The sequence below is a fragment of the Carassius auratus genome, chromosome 17 (assembly GCF_003368295.1).
Source record: "Carassius auratus strain Wakin chromosome 17, ASM336829v1, whole genome shotgun sequence".
Classification (NCBI taxonomy): Eukaryota; Metazoa; Chordata; class Actinopteri; order Cypriniformes; family Cyprinidae; genus Carassius; species Carassius auratus.
The window spans coordinates 12,174,010-12,197,309 of record NC_039259.1 but is presented as its reverse complement, the minus strand read 5'-3'; the positions used below and the strand labels follow the sequence as shown (position 1 = coordinate 12,197,309).

The window sequence follows — 23,300 nt, the reverse complement described above, 5'->3', positions numbered from 1 at the left end:
TTTCAAGGTTTGATTGGTAAAACCATTTCAAGTCTCGTCTATAGGCACACAGTAAGAACTGCAACCATTTACATTGAATTCCAACAGAGATTTTCAGTCTGAAAGGGTCTTGGTTTTTGTTAGTGAACAGGTAACTGAGAGAGATATCTGAAAGCTAAATCCCTGCAAATATCAGGTGACATCCTCAATATTACATGAATTAGTGTTGCCCAATTTTGGTCTTAGCTAAAACAAGCTAAAATATTTAAGATAAAGACAACAAACTCATACCATGAGAATATTTCAACTGAACATTTTACACAAGTTTTTGTATAGAAGTTTCAAAAAGGGCCAGCTTGCACCTACAGTGAGTTACTGCATTAGCTAAATGTTGTTTTATCTACTTACTGACACTTAACCTTCCTCACTCCATTTTGTTTTATACCCTACAGTAAATACCCGGATGATGTACTTGAAAGTTGACGTTTATGCCCTCAATGGTTGTAGTGCACTACAGTGTAGTGTAGTTTAGATGAGCTAACATGCTAAAGCTAGCGACAACACATCACGTAAAAACATAATTTTAATTGGAAAAACCCTTCTAAAATCCATACACTAGATAGCAGGCTACATTATCTATAGTGCATGTGAATGTAATAGAGAAGATGTTAGAAACTATGTTGCTAAGACAAATTTAGCACACCTAATACCCTCATTTATCTCTAAAGGCCTGTTAAAAGTTTAATTCACCAATATAAACACTACGCTTGTGAGTTTTAGATGAAATTTTGCATATCATCTACTCAGGCAATATTTTTGTGTGTGTGTTTATGACACATGCAAAAGGGGCAAAAGTGCTGCTATTTCCGTTTGCTACTTAGCAATATTTTGTATGTATGAAGCAAGGAGGTGAGAATCCATAAATCTTTGCAACATGCACATTATTGCTGTTTTTATGTTGAACTTCTGCTAGTGTCTGAGTGCTACAAACAACATTTGCTTTAACAACACAATCTGTTCCTCATAGCAGCCATTTGGTTTATTGACTATATGCAGTTCACCGTCGCGCTACTGTGCTCAGCGGTGAGGGTAAAGTCTTCCCTCCAATAATCCACTAAGTGACAACAATGCCATTTTAGGAGCAATACAGTGAATTATGTAAACAGTTTGGGAACATTTCACCTGATATTGCAGCCGTTAATCACTGAGAGGTCTTATGAGGAACTGGAAAACTCTCATAAATCAGTTTAGGGTAGCGTGACACTCACGCAGGGTTTCAGGAGTGTGCAGCTGAGTCCCAAGAACCCAGTAATCTCTTTTTAAAGGAAGCGCATACAATGACAAAATCAGCTTTATTTATTATCAGTATAGAGTGCTTATGCTAATGTGATGAAATTGTGGCGCAGTTGACCCCACACAATGGCACAAACCTCTCCATGACTGTGTCTGCTAAAGCTATTTGCAATCAAATTCAATTAAATTTGAATCCCTGGAGAAAATATTAGCTTTTATTGTAGTCAAAATGTAACACCCCAACCTAATGCTGTCCATTAGGAAAGATATACACTGACCTCTGTTTAATTGCATAGTGTTTAAGAGGCACCTGGATGGCACCAGATACTATAGAAAAACAACATCCTTTTCATCCATTCTTGTGTTCTTTTCTTTTTTTTTCTTTAAAAAAGTCGATTCAGAAAATCCATCTGACCAACTAGAAACTGTTGGCAAATCTATGTAGGAAATCTTTCGTCTGACTCAAAATTCCCTGTACACATGAATTTATATTAAAATACTGGATTTCAGAAAATTACAGAACAAGATGGGCGTATAAATCTAGAAGTATCGATGTATCGTTACTGATGCTAGTATTGAAAGTATTGATACTCAAAAATAAAATGAAAAAATATTCATAAGGTGTGTTTTTATTTACTAGTGATTTTATTTTACATAAAAATCAATGCGTACTGTATGCACTGAATTGGACGAATAAACAATAAACAAATTGAAATTGTAGCCTACATAGTTTATGCAATCATATTTTCTTCTTTTCTTCCTTCTTTGGTTACTTCATTCCTTCATTACCTACTAAATTATCATTCCTATTTCTTCTTTCTTTGCATCCTTACTTGCCTGCATTCTTTATGTCAATTCTTTCCTTTGTTTGACTTTGTTCCATCCTAATTTACTGTACCTACCTCCTTTATTTCCCTTCCTCTTTCCTTCCTTAATTGCCCACTTCCATACACACTTATTTACTCACTTTTGTATTTCCTGTTTTTCTTTCTTCTCTTCCTCAACTTCCTTCCTTCCTTCTTTAGTCACTTGTTTCCCTTTTTCTTCCATCTTTTCCTTCTATCTTTTTTCCGTAGTTATTAATATTGACATTTTGGTATTTGTGACCTAATCTATTTATCCAGTTTATCCTGATTATCTGTTTATTTATTTATTTATTTAAAGTTTGGGATTTCTGTAGTTTTTACTTTTATGTAAGTATGGTTTTTATCATGGAAGGTCATTTGTGCTGACTTTATGCTACTGTAGCTATTTTATATAAGTAAAAAGATGAAGAATTAAAAATAGTATAACTCCAAAACTGATATGACCTAACAGGACTGTGCTTTCCCAAAGCATTTGGACACATTGGTGAAGGAAGATGTTCTTCTATTGATGTAACATTAAATCAGCTCACACATATGGTCATGTCTCTCCGTGTCCCGAGAAACTGATTTGTGACCGAGGTTTGAATGTCTCTCTGGTGCATGCATGTGTGTTTATCTGCATGCACAGAGGAGGTGTGCTAATGGAGTCCATCTCAAAGGTGAAAATGGTAATCCGTCAGAACCCCCTCTTCCACCTCCCATGACCCCCACGTTCAGCAGCTGCTTGAGGAAAACCAGAGGTTGCCCATCCAGTCTGTAAATCCCCTTAAATTCACCAAACACTAGACAGTACAAGAGAAATGGCATCCTGTGTTGACAATATGTAACATGGCGGCTTATCTTGAGCAGAGCTGCAGTTTTAGCCTTCATTTTCTTGCTGTGAAGTTCCTGGGGTGGGGTGGTGGGGGGTTTGTGATTGATTCGGGAGGTTCTGCACACCGCCTGTTTAGTTTGCCCTCTTGTACAGTTCATCGGTTCTCCACTCTAAAGGCTACGCTCCCTTCCTCTGTGTTTCACTGCTTTTTTTAAGTGTCAGCAGAAAATTGAGAGAATGTCCTGGACGTATTCTGCCTTTCACAACAGGACTAAGCGCTTGCTCACCAAAAAGAAAAAGGAAAAAGAAAAAAAAGAAAATGAAAGCTTTATTGCTTTGATTGTGTGTGATTTTATAGCCACAGTTTTTGCACCAAGAAAAAGTGCAACATTCTTAAATGGATTTATGGATTTAAAATTATTTTTAGAATGGATATAAACGTGGAAATTTGTGTTACAGTACAGATTTCTTTGGAGAATATCCTATTTAATTAGAAAATATGTCGCATTACATGAGTAAAATAGGTTGCAAATGGAAACTTTAATGAAAATGTAATATGCCTATATTTAAAATACATTTGCTTGATACCAAGATTAGATCATATCTAATAACATATTTACTGATATAACGCTCAAGACTTACGGATATAAAACTAGAGTACTACTTGTGCACAATGCACATTTCTTAATATTAAGCCTAAAATGTGTTTAAATGTCACTTCTAATGAGTACTGTATGATCTTTGAATAAAATCATTATTTTAATGCAAGATATTTAAAGTTTACCTGAAGTATACTTGCAATAGTTCCACTTCAGCACAATCAAATATACTTCAGTTTATTTTTTGTTGTACTTCAGCATTACTTCCACACAATTAAAGTGCATTAAGTACAAAATTGGTTGTTCCAATTTAGTAGACTTCAGGTATACCAGTTTAATATACTAAAGCACAATTGAATGGTATTTTTATTAAGTACATAAATATGTAAATGTATTTGCAGTATATTACCACAAAAAGATTTATTTTTCACTAAAGTATACAAGCAATTGTGTGCAGAAGGTAGTACACAAATACTTCCATTGTGTCTGTGAAAATATGATGCATCTTTAAGGTTTGATTAATTCTAGAATGACCCTGTTGTTAAACCCAAACCTTTGCTCTTCCTTATGACAAAGCCATAAGATATAAAGCACTTAAAACCTTCAGTAACCTCTAAATGTATGTCCACCTGTGTGCTCTTTATCTGTGCGTGTGTGCATGTGTTCCTACAGAACATTGTACAATGGTGTTTTGTAATGATTCATTTTCCATGTTCACCTATAGTGAAGACCTAGCCATTGTAAAATGGCTGGGGGCAACTTTCTCTAGCAAAAAAATGAATGCATTAAACTGCAGGATGATTTCTGGCTGGAAGAGAGTCTCATTGGCTTGCATTTTTTATGAGAACAGCTGCTCCAATCTCTCCTCTGTTCACAGCCGGGCTTGCTTAATCACACAGTTTATCCCTGCAGCCCCACTGACAGGGCAAAGGCAAGGCAGGCAGAACAGCAAGGGGCCTGAGAGAAAGATGAGAGAAAGAAGGCGAAGCAGAGAGACAGATGAGGGGGGGAAGAGAAAGAGACCTGATAGAAATAAAAAGTTCTTGATTCAAGTTTTAAGAAGAGAGTGAGAATATCTTTAATGGAAAAGCTCACCCAAAAATGAGCATTGTCATCATTTACTCACCCTCATGGTGCTCCTAACCCATCTGAATTTGTTTCAAACCATGAATTTTTAAAGAGTATCCTGCCCACTCAAACGTCAATGAAGAGTGCGGCTGTCAAGCTTCCAAAAAGATGCAAAAGTAACAAAGTATTCTTAAAGTGGACTTGTGTCTTCTGAAGGCATATGATATCTTTGTGTGATGAATAAACATAATAACAATAATCCTTCAGATATAATAATATATAAAAGTATGGTCACACTTAAAGGGTTAGTTCAACGAAAAATGAAAATGATGTCGTTAATAACTCACCCTCATGTCGTTCCAAACTCGTAAGACCTCCGTTCATCTTCGGGACACAGTTTAAGATATTTTAAATTTAGTCCGAGAGCTCTGAGTCCTGTACAGTATACTGTCCATGTCCAGAAAGGTAAGAAAAACATCATCACTTTATTTATCATTGTCTTCTCTTCCGTGTCTGTTGTGAGTGAGTTCAAAACATAACAGTTCAATGATATCCAGTTCGCGAACGAATCACTTGATGTAATCTTCTTGAACCAGTTCAACAAACCGAACTGAATCGTTTTAAACGGTTCGCATCTCCAATACGCATTAATCCACAAATGAATTAAGCTGTTAACTTTTTTAATGTGGCTGACACTCCCTCTGAGTTCAAACAAACCAATATCCCAGAGTAATTCATTTACTCAAACAGTACATTGACTAAACTGCTGTGAAGAGAGAACTGAAAATGAACACAGAGCTGAGCCAGATAATGAACAAATGATTGATTCATTCTCGAGTCAAGAACCGTTTCTGTCAGATGCGTCTGATTCAAGAACCGAGGAGCTGATGATACTGTGCATGTGTGATTCAGCGTGAAGCAGACCAACACACAGAGCGTCTGAACTGAACCGATTATTTTGGTGATTGATTCTGAACTGATTCTGTGCTAGTGTTATGGGCGCGGGTAAACCGAAGGCTTGAATCAAGGGCAATCATCGGCAATGATGCCATTACGTTGAACGCAAAAGAACCGGTCAACTGTTTTCTTCAACTGGTTTATTGAATCGAAATTTCCAGAAGAATCGGTTCGCGGAAAAGAACCAAACTTTCCATCACTACTGGTCATCCTGATGCAACTGGTTCTTGACTCGAGAACGAGTAAATTTTTTGTTTGTTATCTGGCTCGGCTCAATGTTCATCTTCAGTTCTCTCTTCACAGCAGTTCAGTCAGATACTGTTTGAGTACATGAATTGCTCTGGGATATTGGTTTGTTTCAACTCAGAGGGAGTGTCAGCCACATTAAAAAAGTTAACAGCTTAAGTCAATTGCTATCATTATGGAAATTATTCCTTTAGTACTTTTGGGTTTAAGGATTTAGCGGGGAATGCATGAGCAATAATAATATGTTCTAATCTAGATTTTATTTTACTCATCAGTCCTTATTTACTTCTGTAAAGGATACACTGAACAGCACAACTGCGTCTTTCCTAATTAATCAAATAATCCGTGAAAATTGAATTAATAACCTTCTGTTATGACAAAACTATTTGATCATTGAACTTGACAGCATGAGCCAGAGCTGAGCTCTTTATTTTTAATAAGTGAAGTGTACTGCCGCCCCATCTCATGGTCACAGAGGACATTCGGCTCAGGACATCGAAACTGGAGAGTGAAGCGGTGAAGATGTCAGTGTCTGAGCACGGGACTGACAGACGGGCCACAGCACGGTTGTCTCAGCACATCAGGGTGTAACAGGAGCAGCTGAAAGCCGAGGAGCAGCAAGCCCCCATGTGAACCCGCCTGGACGCCCATCCCTTTCGGCCAATTACAGCACTGTGTTGCCAGCTGCAGACTGAATAATGCCCATGTCTGATAACACTGTAAACTCTGACCATCCTCTGCAAGTATTCACAGACAACCACACATCCGGATGCTTTGTTATGAATGCACTATAAAAGAAAGAGATCAGCCACGGTCTCTCATAAACGCTCATCATGTACATTGCGCACACACGCAAACACAGACACATTATCTTATCTGGTTTCTGTATGCAGGGCCATGCAGACTCGGTGGAGACCCTGTGGTTGTAAAGCATCCTGGTATCATGGTGGTGTTTTATGAGCATCTCCTATAGGAGATATTACTCAGCCCAGTCATTACACTTCTGCTGGTATCAGGACTGATGTACTGAATCATTCACTATTCATCTGTGAGCCCATGTAGTGGCCCAAACTGAGTCAAACAGGAAAGACCCACTTTGTGTTCAGAAACATTTTGGACTGGTTTTGCTCGAGGGCAAATTTCACAGTCTTGTGAATAGCACAGTAGTGACCTCATTCATTTTCAGCAGCCTGGGTTCTTTAAGTGGTTTCCTGTGTCTTTCTATTAGAGATAGAAATAAAAAAGGAAAGAGTTAAAGCTATGTTTAAAAACAAACCAACCAACTCAGATGAATCATGAAACTCAAATATATATATAATTATAATTATAATTATAAAGGCAAAATGGACTCCTGGATGTTGGTTAAGCCAGTAGCAGGCAAACTTTTTAAAATAATATTTACTAAAATATTTTAAAATAAATAATTTAAGAACTTCTAATATTTCGTAATAAACATAGAAACCAATATACATTTTTCACACAATATATAATATATTATATAAATAATACATCAGTTATTAGTTTTTTGATGTGGTTCTTGTTTTAACAGTAACACTGAATCCTCTGATTGGTTGATTTTCTACAGGATTATGGGTACTGTAGTTACTTGTAGTTGTTTATTTTTATTTTAAGCAAGTAAAGCAGGAAACACTTGTACCTACTGTAAATGCATATAAATCTCTGAGCTCATGTTTGGTCTGTATTGAAAGGTTTATATGTTATTGTTTTCTCTATGGACGACCCTGCTGTGGTGCTCTATTCATTGAAATACATTTAGTGCATCTGTTGAGAACACGCTCTTCAGGGGATTTGGTGAAAATTGGACATATCAGCAGCGTGAATGGGAGGCTGAAATGTGTCGTCCCCTGCCTCGCGGCTGGATGGCTGCCTGGCCGCCGGTGGTGTAGAGACTCATTTAGAGAACTCGGCTGGGACGGGACACTGAAGGTCAGACTGAGAAATGCCTGCAGCAATCTCCCTTCACACATGCTCTCTATTCCCTCTACCCTTCCCTCGCTCTCTCTCTCTCTCTCTCTCTCTTTATTTTTCAGTCTGTTGGTTATAAATCCTCTGGCTATCAGGTGCAGTGCCCCTGCTGGCACTTTCACGAGCTCACGCGTTAGTGTCTGTGTCTGTGCTGAGTCCCTGGACACCTGACACTGTGACAGACAGTGAGTGTGACTGAGCATACTGAGGATCTCTGTATTTATTTTGTTGCACCATATATGACTATATTTTGCACAGGTCTGACTGTCCTTGAGATGTCCACTAGGCCAACAGACCTGCTTGAACTACGCTTAACCTGACACAAACTGGCACTCATGCCGCTTCATGTCAGACAGGTCAAATGCATCTGATGCGTATGTACACAGAAAAACGATTTGAAAAACAGTGCAAATGCACGCTGTGTGAATGGCCCCCAACTGTGGTCTCAGAAGGATGGTCTTGTATATTGGAGCACTCAAAAGCCACTACCCATCTTTTGACTTCTTTTACATGGCACTTGCCAGAGCGGTGTATTTTATATGGAATAAGGAAATGTGTAAAACCAAATATAATTTATGACTCCATGAAATTTCTTTCCTCTTTTGATTTTTCCTTCATTACTGTATTTCACAGTAAACTATACAATGCAATTTCTCTATTATATTATATTATATCAAATTATATTATAACAATTTCTCTATTATATTATATTATATTATATTATATTATATTATATTATATTATATTATATTATTTATGCAGTAATATATAATATGTTACAGAAAGGGATGTAACATAATAGTATAGTATAGTATTGACTTTTCAATACTATACTATACTATAATAATTAACTTTTTTAGAGTATTGACTTTTCCTTGATTACTGTATTTCACAGTAAACTCTACAATGCAATTTATCTATTATATTATATTATATTATATTATATTATATTATATTATATTATATTATATTATATTATCATCTAAAAAAACTACAGCAAATATGTAGTCTTTATGCACGTTCAATGAGTAATCAATTTTTTTTTTCTATTTTCCAGGAAAAAATTAACTTATAAAAATATAAATTCCATCTAACTGGGTTAAATTGTAAATCTGTCAACTTTTAGGATTTTAGGAGTATGCTTACAAAACAACATACCTAAAACTAAGTTTGGGACAGACACTTTTCTTACTGCAGTTAGTCTGTGCAGTATAGTTATAGCTGTTTAAAGAAAGCCCACCTCAAGCTACTGCCGCTTTCGAGGTTTTCAGAACATTTGACTTATTGATTAAGCTTTATATTTAAGCCACAGTTCGCTGTGTGAACTGTATGCATTATTCTTTGTGACAACATAATGCTTCTCTTTATAAAACCATATTTGGGAATGATTGCATTTCAAATCATGCACTCTGTAAAGGCTTTCCACTCTCAACGGGACATTCAATTGTGTTACCCTTTGAAAAAGTGGGGCCTTTTTGAACGAAGCTATAGGAAGCTGGCATGGAGCCCGAGTTCTTGTTAGCTTGTCTTGGAGCCGCCCGCCAAGCACGCACACAGATGATTATAGAGATGAACGGCCATAAGCTCCATATTTTACGAGGAGGAGTGAGTGAACTCTAAAGTAGGGAGATGACTGGGTCATAGTCAAAAGAATCACACAGTAAGAAAACTAAATGGGTGTAGAGGGATTCGTGAAGCTTATTCTGGATAAAGAATGAGGATTTCACTCATCTCTTCCTCCCACCTCAGGGCTTCCTCTCAAACAGTCTTCAACGGCCCACGACAATGAGGTGACACACTGAAGTACAAAAGCAAATGTTAAGATTCTATATTTACTGAATGGTCTTTTTCATACAACTGCTATGAATGGAGACTGACACAAAGCACCATAAATGTATCATAAATGTATCTACATGTTATTTTCCAACTGTTCTGATACCATGTGATAGCCTCATTTAAGAAAACAAACCAAAATGTAAAGGGCGCCTATTATGCCCCTTTTTTTCAAGATCTCTTTTTAAAAGGCTCAGGTCGTCCCAGAATGTGTCTGTAAAGTTTCAGCTCAAAATACCCCACAAGTCATTCAATCATTTTGAAAATGTAAGCAGAAACAGGCTGATTACGTGCATGTCTCTTAAAATGCAAATGAGTTGCTGCTTCCCACCCCCTTTTCCAGAATAGGGCATGCCATTACAGCTTTATCTCAGATCTCTAAAAAAAACATCTGTTTGGTTTTGATTTTCATGTCTATAATGCTGAAATCATGTGTTTTAAAGTCATATCAGTTGAAACTTCTGAGCGCACACATCCGAACGACATGCAAAGAAAGCAACTGTCACATGACGTGAGTACTAAACTAAGTTCTCTTTCATGTCTTTTTGCCCTTAAACTGTTAAGTACACACAAGTTTATGTAAAAAAATAAAAAAAAGATAAGTTACAAAAAAAACACAGTAGGTTATGTCTGTGAAGGTAAACATCTTGGAAAGAAATCGCTTGATATGGTTCACAAATGGTCCAGATGATTTGTTCGAAATAACGTTCAGTTCTGCTCAGAAGATTATTAATAAATAATGACCTTTTTGGCTAGTTCCTCACTCAAAGTTATCATATGGCTTAAGAAAATTTGAGTGCGCAAGTCATATAGAATACTTTTAAGATACTTTTAAGGTTATTACGCATGCGTTTTTGAAGCTTAAAAGCTTAATTTAGTCATTTGGCTAAAAAACTACACACACCGTTTGTTTTTGTGTTCAAAGAAAAAAAGAAAATCATATGGGTTTGAAATGACACGATGACAGAATTCTCATTCTTGAATGAACTATTCTTTTAAGAGAGAGAAAGATACTTATGAAATATGTATACACAGCCAGCTTGGTTGTTGTATGTGATAATTTAGGATACGTTCTCCAGTGTTTCCAGTAGAGCGAGGGAAAACTGCAACGGACTTCCTTCTTTTCCAACCAGAATACTCTAAGCACCAACTATCTTACATCTCACTACATTCATCACAGCTTTTCCCCTGACGCTCAGAAAAGAGCGAAAGAAAGTCACTCTACTTTTATGTATGTGTGCAGCAGAAGCTGTTTAAACATTATTCAACTATTTTTATTTTTTTAAAACTTGCATTCATTCTCGGTGACTGCGATTGTGAAAACCAAAACGGTACGACGCACGCGTTCTCAGTAAATACATAAACAAGGAGATGGGAGAAGAATAAACAGACACAATGCTTCATCTCGACGGTTGGCACTGATGAAGTTTAAAGTGTGCCCCACCATTAATGGCACTAACACAAAAATAAACCATTTTCAAGTATAAAAAGATACACAGCCGCGCAGCAACTAGGCAGCCGTGGTCTTTGATTTATTCCTAAGGGAAAGAGAAGGGATGGGAACATCTTGAATGGAGTACAAGGAAGATTCAAGTTCACCACAGGAAGTCAATTTATGTGAGCGGGCATCCCAGTTAAAAATAGGGGAATGCAAAGAATACAAAGATTTAATTGGCATGATTTTGGTAGAAGGGAGCACTCGGGAGAACCCAGGTTTGTTCGCCATCCTGTTTTTGTGTTTACTCTATGGAGTTAGTCATGTAGTCGAGCTGTCATGCGCATTTCTTTTCCTTTACTTTTTTCTCCCCTCGATCCATTTTTTGTTGTTTTCCGCCTTCGGCTGTCAGAATTCAAGCAGAGCGAATCACTCCAAGATTTTATGAATCTCTGTCAAAGGCTGCCTCATTTCACTGGAAATGATGATATATGATGTTCTTAGTATGACAAGGAAGCTTTAGATAATAAGTGTTGTGTCACACTTCACTGAGTTATGACTAGTATCCAAAATGACTGCGCTAGACACTGATGGGGGTTTTGGTGTGGGCTGCGCTTGTACAGATTTTAATGAGATCTCGCAGCGTGTTTAAATATTTAACAATTCCTGGAGTAGCTCCTCTATCTGCTGTCAGGAACACCCATCGCAATTTTACCCCAATTCCGAGAAATGCTCCGAAAATGTAACATGCACATTGATGTTCGGCTCATTTCCAGTTAGTGCATCTGTTTAAGAATATATCTACCCATAAATACAAGCCTATATTTGCCAAAACTTTCATATGAACAAGGGCTGATCATGTGGGTCTCTGGAATACTTGACTCTGATTGGCCAGTCACAGCACCCTGTGATCAAGTGTTTGAGTATATTGCGTGCTAAACTCTATAACTGATCACTGTCACAGGCAACTACAGCTTCTTCAGTGCTTCACAGTTTCTTCTCGTGTTATTAATTTTCTTTTTTAAATCAATATTTAATAATTAATTAAAATAATTTATACCTTAAATTCGGTATACATGTATTTTTATTCTAAGTGCAAAGTCAGCTTGTAGTTTTTAAAAAATAAGTCCCATTCAGACTGATACAAAATACATTTAAGTCACACTATTAAGGTACACTGATGATTTTGGTGTGTTATGTTGGGGGGAAAAATTTAATTATGAGTTATAAAATGTTGTGATTATTAGTGGGAAACCATGAACTTCTATTAAGCTACATTCTGTACCTTTTTTAAAATAAATAAATAAATAAATAAATCATTGAGCACGCACATAACCAATGAGAGTTCAAAACTATCTCCCTTGCCCAATTTACAATGATAACGTAGGCCAATAATATTTTCGAATTTTAGTAGTTCAGGGGCGTTTCTGCTATGCTGCTGTTCTGTGGTCAGAACAAATGTGTCAGACATGTTACTTGTTCAGATGACATTTTCTTGTCAGACTTCTTATTTCGGACATACTTTCAAGACGCTTTATCTGTAATTCCGAAGTATAGTGAATATTTACACTGGTGGGTTGACTGACAGTCACACAACTTAAAACATGACATTCTTCTGTGCTCAGGAGCCATGCCGATGCACAACCCACATAAAGGAGAAAATTCTGCAAATAACTGCAATTGCAGGTTTCAAACAGAGAGGCAAAACTTACCGACTGCCAATTCTAGTCTTGAGTTTCCGAATTGGAAGTGGGGTTTAGCAACAATTTGTTGAAATAAATTAAATAATTTAACCTAATGATAAATCTCGTAAAAAGTTGCATGTAAAAAATACAACAGAATTGTATTTTCACATTAGGGGCCCTATCATACACCTGGCGCAAAGTGGCGCAAGGCGTGACGCAAGCATTTTTGCTAGTTTCAGCCTAACGCAGTTCTAATTTTCCCATCCTGCACCACATTGTTTACATAGCAAATGCATTTGCATCCATTTGTGCGCTCATAGGCATGATGGTCTGAAAAGAGGTGTATTAGATCAACTCATACCTGGTCTAAAGTCTGGCTGAATGTTTTTTCTTTGTTATTTAAAGAGTACGTTAGTACATGCGGGTCCACAACGCACGTACATGCTGCTTATTAAACACACAGAGAGACTCACAGCAGCACACAAACATGTCAAATATAAAACATTTAAGGATTACAATGCAAAATAATATTACTGTCTAGGCCACATAAAGAGCAAATGGGAGATGAGACTCTGATTGGTTTATTGCACGTTATGCCCCCAAAAACATCCATTACTCATTAAGAGAATAGGGACAACCCATTTAGACCATTCGGCCAGCCACGCCAACTGTTTTTCCCATCGTTAAACTAGCAAAAGTGGATTTGGACACACCCTAAGTGTATCTGTGGCTTGTGCTTTAGACCATGCACTAAGATAGTTAAAATAGGGCACTAGATGTTGAATTCCCAAGTATATAGAAGTCAATGGCTACCATACCATAGCAACTGTTTACTTACCAACATATTTCAAAATATCTTCTTTTGTGTTCCGTGGAGGAATTAAACTCAGAAACAACAGAAACAAGAGAAGGTTTATACAATTTTGGGCTGAACTATCCCTTTAATGTTGCTTCATGAGATTTTCAAATACAAAAGCTGACAGAGGCACCACAAATTTAACATTTCTTGCTTTTGGCCAACACAATCAATCTCTTAATATGTTTTCCCTCTTTTGGAAAGTAATAGAAATGCTATTATGATTTTTTTATTATTATTTATTTGTTATTTTTTTATGAGAATCCAAAAAAAATAAAAATAAAATAAAAAAGTTTGTTGTAGTTTCTGCCCACCACTCTAGAAGTTTGCCCAGCTATGAAGACTTCCAATTCGGTGAACCCTTGAACTGTGGAAAGGGTCTATTCAGTATATATCAGTATATATATAATGTATCAGTATATATCACTATCATAAACTAAATAAAAACATTAAAAAATAAAAATAAATAAAAAAATACAACTTATGCACATGTTTTGTAGAAGTAGAGTTTCTGAATCTTTTGTAAAGATACATCACCAACTTGTTCTGACCAAAGTGACTTCCCAAATCAACACAAACTATTAAACAAACCATTTTAGAATCATTAGTAGTCCAATCGATTTTTATTAAATGAAATAATGTAGCATTATTAAAAACAATGGACAAGAGTATATTTATTAATTTACAGAGAAAAATAGAATTTAAGGTGCATTTTACATGCAACGGTTATGTATACAACTCTATTGTAAAGCGTTACTAATCACAACATCATAATCCCCATCATAACACCCAGAAGGTCACTGTGTAATCTGAATGCTGATCTAAAGTCACCTGCTTATCATCTGGTGTATTTGGCAGATTTGGTGTTACAGAAGCACAGAACACACACATATAGTGCTTCTCTGGTCCTCCTCCCACCATCTCTTCCATAGGGTCCTATAGGCTTCTATCGCCCCCCTCACCCCCCTGCAGTTGGCAGCATCCCTGGGCCCAGAGAAGGAGGGTGTCAGTGCCAGGTCTCTAGATCCCACTCCAGCCCACCCTCCTATACCACCCCCACCTCTCTCAGCACACTTCACTCATTATTCATGTTCATAGGGACAGCTTTCATTTGATCTATTACTTAGGCGGGGGGGACCGCAGACTGCTGTGCAGCTCCATCCCTGCTGGATCTTTAATTATTGCAGAGAGGGTTTTCTCTGTCTTGTTCTTTGTTGTGCTAATGAAATATTGAAATGGCCGATGTAGATTTTGTGTGGCCTGCTGGGGAGGATGGTGGCTTACCTTTCCCCTCTGCACAGACCTTCTGCACTCTGACCTGATTTTTCATATTTCAAAAGCATGCACGATCAAATGTTTGTTTAAAGGGTTCGGTGCACTCAGCTTTGTTTTTATGTCTGATTATTGTAAGATTCGTGACACTCCTTGTTTGTAAATCACTTTAGCTTAAAGCATTTGGTTAAATAGGTGTCTTTTCTATGAATAGTTTAGACTGGGATGAAAAATTAAGCTTGCGATTTAGTATTGCTTACAGGGTTTTGAATATATGAAGTATACAATTCATTGAAATAAACTTACTTTGTGTGTTAAAAACAATGTGGATTTATTAAAAGTTTACAATATAGTGAAGTTAGTATCCATAACTCTAAAAGCATCAGAAATTATAAACCTATATGTTGATGAACAAACAGTGATCCTAATTTGTGTCATTTTGACATATACTCTGTATCCAGTTGCAAATGTATCTTTTTATTATTATTATTATTATTATTATTATTATTATTATTAACTAAAAACTATACTCCCATTAAAAATCAAGGCTAATAATGGCTGCTGAAAATTCAGCGTTTCAATTAAAAGAATGGATTACTTTTTAAAACTGTATTCAAATAGAACGCTATTCTTTATCAATTTATAATAGAATTTCACAATATTGCTGTCTTTCCTGTATTTTCATCATAAGAAAACAGACTTTTACTGATATTACAGACCCCAAACTTTTGAACAGTAGGATGCATTTTTATTTTTTAGGAACATACTGCTATAGCTTCAAATTATGATAATGCACCACAAGAAAGACTAAATACAGTCAGTGAAGAATGATGATCCATAAATCACCACTCAAGCTAATACTTACAAGCCGCGCAGAGTATTTTAAGAGCACGTCTGACCCCCTCCATAGTTCATAAGGACTGCACTCTAGGAGTGTCTGTCCATAACATCTGAACATATAATCCTTAAACACTGTATATTCCCACTGAGAGCAACAGCAAATAGATGGAAAATTGATCAACCTGGCTTGTCCGACCACTGGGGACCACTGTGGTCTCCATGCAGAAAATCCCAGGAATTTAACTACAAACGGTCCAATCGTTTATTAAAATCACTGACCAGTATATTTCTCATACTGCACATTTAAATGTGGCCTTTTACGCCTATGAGGCATTAATATTAACCATCTCCGAGCATATATAGAGTACATGCAGTGTGTTAAAAAATAAACGTATAATTGCGTCTATAGCAAGAGATTCAATAATTGGCTAAGGGGAGTGTGTAATTGCGCAGCGGTGTGGAAAGCCGTCTGACAGTGATCTACAGGACTCCATTAATTGCCATATGAATATACCCCACTCTCTTCTCCACACTGCTGAGGCATCAGTGTGAGAGAGACGGGTCACTCCGTCTTTCCCGGCCCATATCCTCACTGAGCTCATAATTACTAAAACCCTTAATTAATCTTGCTATCACGGGGTAAATGCAGTGTTCAACATATAAATGAATTACAGGATAAGTGTGGTGTTCTTAGCACATGAGGGCAGATGGGTGCCTGCGTGCATGCATAAGGTGTGCATGTGTGCTAAATGTAGATTATTGTAGATCAAATGTATAATTAAAAGATTAGTTGAAATGTCCAAAAATTAGAACTCTTTAGTCATTACCAAATTCTGGTGCTCGGACTGAAATTTAGGTTGAAGATTACTGATAATATTCCCCTCCACCGAAGCTCTGAATTAGTGCTTGTGTTAATATCCAAAATGGTTTGTAAATGTACTGTGAAACATTTTGACATGTTCAGATAAAACATATTAATAATTGAAAAAGAACATTTTAAAGACAAAAATAATAATAATAAATCTGTTTGTTCACACACAAATATCTATATATTTTTTATATATTTATTATTATTATAAAAAAAACTAATTTTAAAAGGTAATTGTAATTTTTTCTCACAAATCTCACAAATATGACCCACACAAGTAGCGCAAGCTTACATCTATCTATCTATCCATCCATCTATCCATCCATCCATCCATCCATCTATCTATATAAATATATTAATTTATTTTTTTTATCTTCATACCTTTCTACAATTCTTTATTCCCAGAATTGCAGGCGGAAAGTATGAATGACGAGATATAAAACTACAGTATACAGATTTTATAATTATTATTATTTATTTAATTATTTTTATTGTTTTGACTGTAGCAGAAATTGTTTTCCATAGAAATCTCATGAATAGTGCCATGTTTGACAAGTGATAACGAACAATTAATAAATCACAATTAAATAAATAATAACAATAATAATCAAATAATGATACAAAAACTTTAGAGTTTGACTTGTATTATAGTATATGGACTACTTTTTTGGTTTTTAATTTTTTTTCCCCCACACTTGACATTGTGTTCCCTTCATGACAGTATTTTCATTTGTAGGTGAACTGTTTGTTTAAAATGAAGTGAAACCTTAGTTACATATTTAAAAGATTTCTATTACATTACAATTTATTCTTAGCTGATTATTTTAGTACAATAAACAGACTTAAAGGAATCTGGAACCGAAATCCGAGTTACATTACATTCTTGTCCTAGCACATCACTCTTAATTAATGATCAGATTCGGTGTCCAAAAGCAACAGCAACAAATCAAAGCGAGTTTAAATTGCCTGTATCAGATCTATTGCTTTTAATACCTCCATAAGGTCCCTTGATTCCATCTCCTGAAGGAGTGAACACCGAGCTGACCAACAATGAGTTCTTGTGTTTAAATCTAATTGAAGTGATTGATGAATTCTCCAACCTCTTTAGCTGAGTTCCTGTGTTTCACTGGGAATAAGTCAGAGTGAGGAAAGTGGACGCTGTGACCCTGCTGTATGAGTGCTGACACCCAGCTACGCACCCGCAATAACTTTCCTCCTCGTGTCATCACTAAAGCTCTGTGGGAAGGGGAATATGTTGTGACATGTCCAGATACGAAACCTGAAATATATGCTGGCAGTTGGCCACCAGCTTCCCTTTCGATCAACGGGCTCAGTTGACCGGGGGTGGACTCGTAACACGACACTACCATCTAGCGGTGTGCGGAGGGATTGCATCGCTTCTTGCTTCGTCGGGAAGGGAGCTGGTTGTTTACAAGTGACATTTGTTCCTAATTAAATGCTGCACTTGTCGCAGCACTTCTTGTGGAGAGGGGCTTGCGTCCACGATGATGCAGGCAGGATTCTGGATTCTCTTGTAAGCTTCTTCCACTCTGAAAACAAAGAGCAATTTATCATAAATGCTCATTGTCTTTCTCACTATACCTGAGAGAGTTGGAAAACACTTAGAAAGCTTTAAAATACTAAAGGAAATAGAGCCATTTGTGCTTTATATGTGTTCTTGTAATACAAAATTACAAATAAAATAAAAATGTATTGAATATTTTAATATTAAATATTTTATTATTATGTTTTAGTATAAATAGTATGCACTACCGTTCAAATGTTTGGGGCTGGTAAAAAGTATTAATTCTTGTGATAAAGTATCTTAAACTCACCAAGGCTGGATTTATTTGGTCAAAAAAACAGTGACATTGTGAAATACTATTTTAATTTAAAACAACTGTTTTCTATTTTACTATTTAGAAAAAATATATATATACTGTATGTATTCCTGTGATGACAAAGCTTCCGGTCTTCAGTGTCACGTGATCCTTCAGAAATCATTCTGATACACTGATTTGGTGCTCAAGAAACATTTCTTATTATTATTTGACATTTTGAAAACAGCTGCTAAATTAATTTTATTTATTAACATTTTTTTTAGGAATAACATATTTTTAAGCATTTATTTACAATATAAATGTGAAAGTTTTTAATGCATCCTTGTGAATAAAAGTAATGTACAGTATATATACATAAATAAACTGACCCCAAACTTCTGAACAGCAGTCTATACAATTTAAAAACAAATTCAAATTTGTCATTGTTCTTACACTTTCTGTTCAAACCTGTTATCCTGCAAAATTATATTATTATTTGATAACATGATAAAAAGTACCCCCCCCACACCCCTTATATTCAAAACATTCTGAATAGACTTTCATATTACATCATTATTTTTTTCCAAAGTAATTTATATTTTTTATGCACATATTTGTCACAAATGATTGACTCGTCATTACCTTATAATCCCTTAGAAATAGCTATTGAAGTTTACCTTGAAAGAATTTAGGGATGCACAACAGCATCTGATAACTTTAAGAGTTATCGTGTGTTGGGATGCACATTTAACAAGATGACCTACTTAAGGCGGAAGAGCTGATTGAGCTCCAGTTCAGCCTCCTCGACGGTCTTGTCCTGTCCCCTGTCCCTGAGTCTTCTCAGTCTTTCTTCTGGACTGACAGTGAGGAGCAGCACCAGGTTTGGTTGAAGCAGGTCTTCTGGCCACTGGTAGAGCTCTGAGTCTGGCTTTGGGAGGTTTTCAACTCTTCCACCAACTGCTGTGGCAATGGCATACGCCGCTGTGCTGTGCCAGTACCTAACAGAGACGGGGGGGGGGGTCTATAATCATGCTGGGGAACAAACTAACTCTAAGTAGATATGCTACTACTAACATTTTCTACTAACAGTGATATTTCTGTAGTGTAAACCAATCTGATCAATTCTAGCGAACCAGTCTGTTAAAGATATATTCCACCCGAAATAGATATCCTTATTGTTTTTGTGCCATATAAATACTGCTCTGATTACAAAAAAATAACTGAAATCTGATAGTTTTATGCACTTAAAGTATTCTCAAATAATGATTTACATTTGACTGAGCCTCAATTTGCACAAATTCAGCTTTAGAACATATATGTGACCCTGGGGTATGTTTTAAACAATAGAAACAAAAAAAACAGTAAAATTATTGATTTTTCCTTTATGACAAAAAAACATTAAAATATTAAGTAAAGATCATGTTTTGTGAATTTTCAAGCGTAAGTATATCAAAACGTAATTTTTGATTTGTAATATGCATATTTATTAAATTAAATTGGAGAAATGTAAAGGTGATTTTCTCAGTATTTAGATTTGTTTGCACCCTCGGATTCCAGATTTCATATAGTTGTATCCCAGTCAAATATTGTCTGATCCTAACAAACCATACATCAAAGCTTATCTATTCTGCTTTCAGCTGATGTATAAATCTCAATTTCGAAAAACTGACACTTAAGACTTGTTTTGTGGTCCATGGTCACATATTTGCTACCTTCCCATACGTTCCACAGTGCTGTGAGTGTATTTGTGGCGCACACATCTCTACCTGTCCACTATGACAGGGGCCCTCAAGGACTCGTTTCCGATGTGGGCAGCAGTGATGTAGTTCCCCAGAGCGTAAAAGGCCCTGCGGATGAGGGGTGGTTCTGAGTCAAAGCGCTGTCTGAAAGGAGCCAGGCACTGGGGAGGAGATTTCAGCAGAGTAGCATTCAGAGACTCCCGCAGGGCTTCTGTGAGAGTAGTTTTACCTGGGTACATGGAGAAATCAGGGAAACACACGGAGAGACAGCAACAGAAGATTAGAATGCAAACTTTTTGTTTGTTAATGTTTTTTTATCTTATTGGAAGCTTTGAATGTGTATGTGACATTACGTTCTGCTAGGTAAAAAAAATATATAATATTGTGTTTGAACGCATACTTATTAATTAACTGAAGGAAAAGTATTTATCAAAGGCTCAGTGTTAACCTGTGGCATCCAGTCCCTCGATCACAATGACAGGAAATCCATCAGCCCTGCTTGTCTCCGACTGTTCATCTACAAGCTTCAGCACTTCCTTTGACTCGGGGATAATGTCACTGCACTGAGATGGGCAGAAAGATGTATTGTTTTACATTAAACTGCATTGTGGTTAAGTACTGAATTACACTGATTAATCACCCATTGTTCATTGTTATCTTAGATTAGGTAGCCTTTAAACTTTCACTCCAGCATCAGTGTAACAGTCTACACAGGAATACTTTTAAAGCTGGTGTTTAAATACGTTTAAGTATTTTAAGTTCCTTTAAGTAGTACTTTTACTTATAAGTGTTATCTCTATTTTCAAGTAGTATATGTGTGCAACCCCTCAGAAACCTTCTGCAAAAAATTCTGCAATTACTCTTTTTAGAAGATTTATTTTTGGCATTTTGACCTTTACTATGATAAGACAGATCAGAACTGACAGGAAGTGAAGTGGGAGGTGGGGGGCAGAATTGGGAAAAGTGCAGAATTCAAACTCGGGATGCCTGAAGCACAATGGTGCCACAAGGCTTTCGGCACCGACCTGCAATTACTCTAAAGACATTTGGAAATATTTGGTGATTTCATTAACATAATATTTCTTTATCAAAAAGTGGTAAAATGTTGTGTTGCGAAAAAGAGTACACTGTCCTGAAAGTTACTTTTTTTTTTCTTTGTCACAAAAGAGGACTGTGGTTACAAGAGGAATACTTAAAAAAAAATAAAAAAGAAAAAAAACATTCAAAAGAAAAAAGAAAAAAAAAACAATTTTTCTGAGTTCCTGAAATAACCAAGCCTTAATTTTTTAGCTTTCATTTCATGATGAGAGTTTTGTTTAGTTTTGTTTTTTGGGAAAGAAGCAGACTGATACAAAACAAATGATGCAGAGATGGTAAAAGCTTTGAAAAGAGTGACAGTTACACTTCTGGGAACTCTGGTCTCATGAGACCAAGTCAATCATTTCGGATATAACTGCATTCAGAAAGGTATTGCATTGCTAAGGGAAGAAGTACAGTGAGAAGTGCTTCAGGCCCACAGTGAAGTTTTTGAAGAGTTGGCAGATTATTATTATTTTATTTTATTTTTATGTTTTTGAAGAAGCCTCTGATTTAATTGCATTTAATAGATCAAAATATCACATGATCCTTCAGAAATCATTCTTATATGCTGATTTATTAACAGCGCTGGAAACTGTTGTGCTACTTAATATTTTTTTTGAAACCTGCGATCATTTTTTTTTTCAGGATTCTCTGATGAATGAAAAGTTAAAAAGAAGACTGTTCATTTAAAATAGAAATCTTTTCTACAATATTGTTCAAATGTTTGGGTTCAGTACATTTTGATTCATTTTTTTTTTTTTTGACAGAAATTAAAACGTTTATTCAGCAAGAATGTGTTCAATTTATGAAAAGTGATAGCAAATATTTATATTATTAGAAAAGATTTATATTTTGAATAAATTCTGTTCTTTTTAACATTTTATTTAACAAATAATCCCGAAAAAAAGTATTGCAGTTTCCCCCAAAAAACTTGGCAAGCACAACTGTTGCCAACTAAGATAATTGTAATAATAAATCAGCATATTAGAATACATAGATAATTGTAATAATAAATCAGCATATAAGCAGATTTCTTAAGAATCATGTCACACATATCGGAGTAATGGCTGATGGAAATTCAACTTTGCATCACAGAAATAAATTATATTTTTAAGGATATTAAAATATAAACTATTATTTCATAAAAATCATTATTGATATATATATATACTATACTGTATATAGGCCTATATACTACTACTAGGCCTACTACTACTACAATATACTGTACCTCCTGAAGAACCTTATAGGCTTCATGCATAGAGTAGAAGACATCAGAGTTCGTGATGTTCAGTGTGGACGGGTGATGCTCTGCTGCTGCTGCAGGTGTGACGTACTGCCTCGCAGACTCCTGCACTTGATTGACAGGCGACCACAGCTCCTGCCAGCAGTACTCACCCTCGCGCTTGTATGAAAACACACATACCGATTTACTCTGCTGCAGCGTCTTTAATATGTCCTCTGAGAGGGCTGTAGTGGATTTGTCTCGTATGAAAAATCCTTTAACGACGCTATTTTTGACGTCCGGTATAAAAGAAGACGCTTCAAAAACATCGCAATCTCGCGACAGAGTGACGGACAGCTTGTGTTTTATCTCGGCGTGCGCTCGCGCTTTCTCTGTTCTGCTGTCACTGTGGACATGTAGCGAGAAGAGCTTCCCATCATCTCCAAAGAGCTGCTGATGAGCATGATGAAGCTCTTGTGGGTTTGAGCTCAGCGTGAAATAAAGTGGCTGAGTGCGTAAGTCAAACTCCACCGCGAACACACGCGAACTCAGCTCTCCACAGCGAAACATTGCTCTCTTTAGCATTGTGAACCGTGACAGAAACTTCAGTCGCATATATAGGTCTAGAGAAATGTCATTCTTGCTGATCTGGAGAACAGCGCTTACAGAGAAACGAAACTTAGATCCGGAAACGAAAGTAAGACAACATAGCCGTCTGCTTACGTAATGCACTGAACAAGCCCAGCTGAGTCTGTCGACATGGAGAAATAAACTGCGTGTTAATAATTAAATCGGGATAAAGTAGCCTACTTTATTGCGGTTTCGTTTCAACAGTCAGT

At 36.3% G+C, this 23,300-nt stretch overlaps 1 protein-coding gene across 1 annotated transcript; it reads right to left on the bottom strand.

Annotated features, from left to right (window-relative positions):
* Positions 1-17,284: 17,284 nt before the first annotated feature.
* cmpk2 (cytidine monophosphate (UMP-CMP) kinase 2, mitochondrial) lies at positions 17,285-23,209 on the bottom strand. Its single transcript, XM_026285863.1, has 5 exons — positions 22,468-23,209; positions 20,605-20,719; positions 20,184-20,385; positions 19,182-19,415; positions 17,285-18,147 (listed from the first exon to the last, which is right to left on the bottom strand). The coding sequence occupies exons 1-5, from the start codon at positions 23,074-23,076 to the stop codon at positions 18,027-18,029; spliced, it is 1,281 nt and encodes a 426-aa protein (XP_026141648.1). The 5' UTR covers positions 23,077-23,209; the 3' UTR covers positions 17,285-18,026.
* Positions 23,210-23,300: the final 91 nt, after the last annotated feature.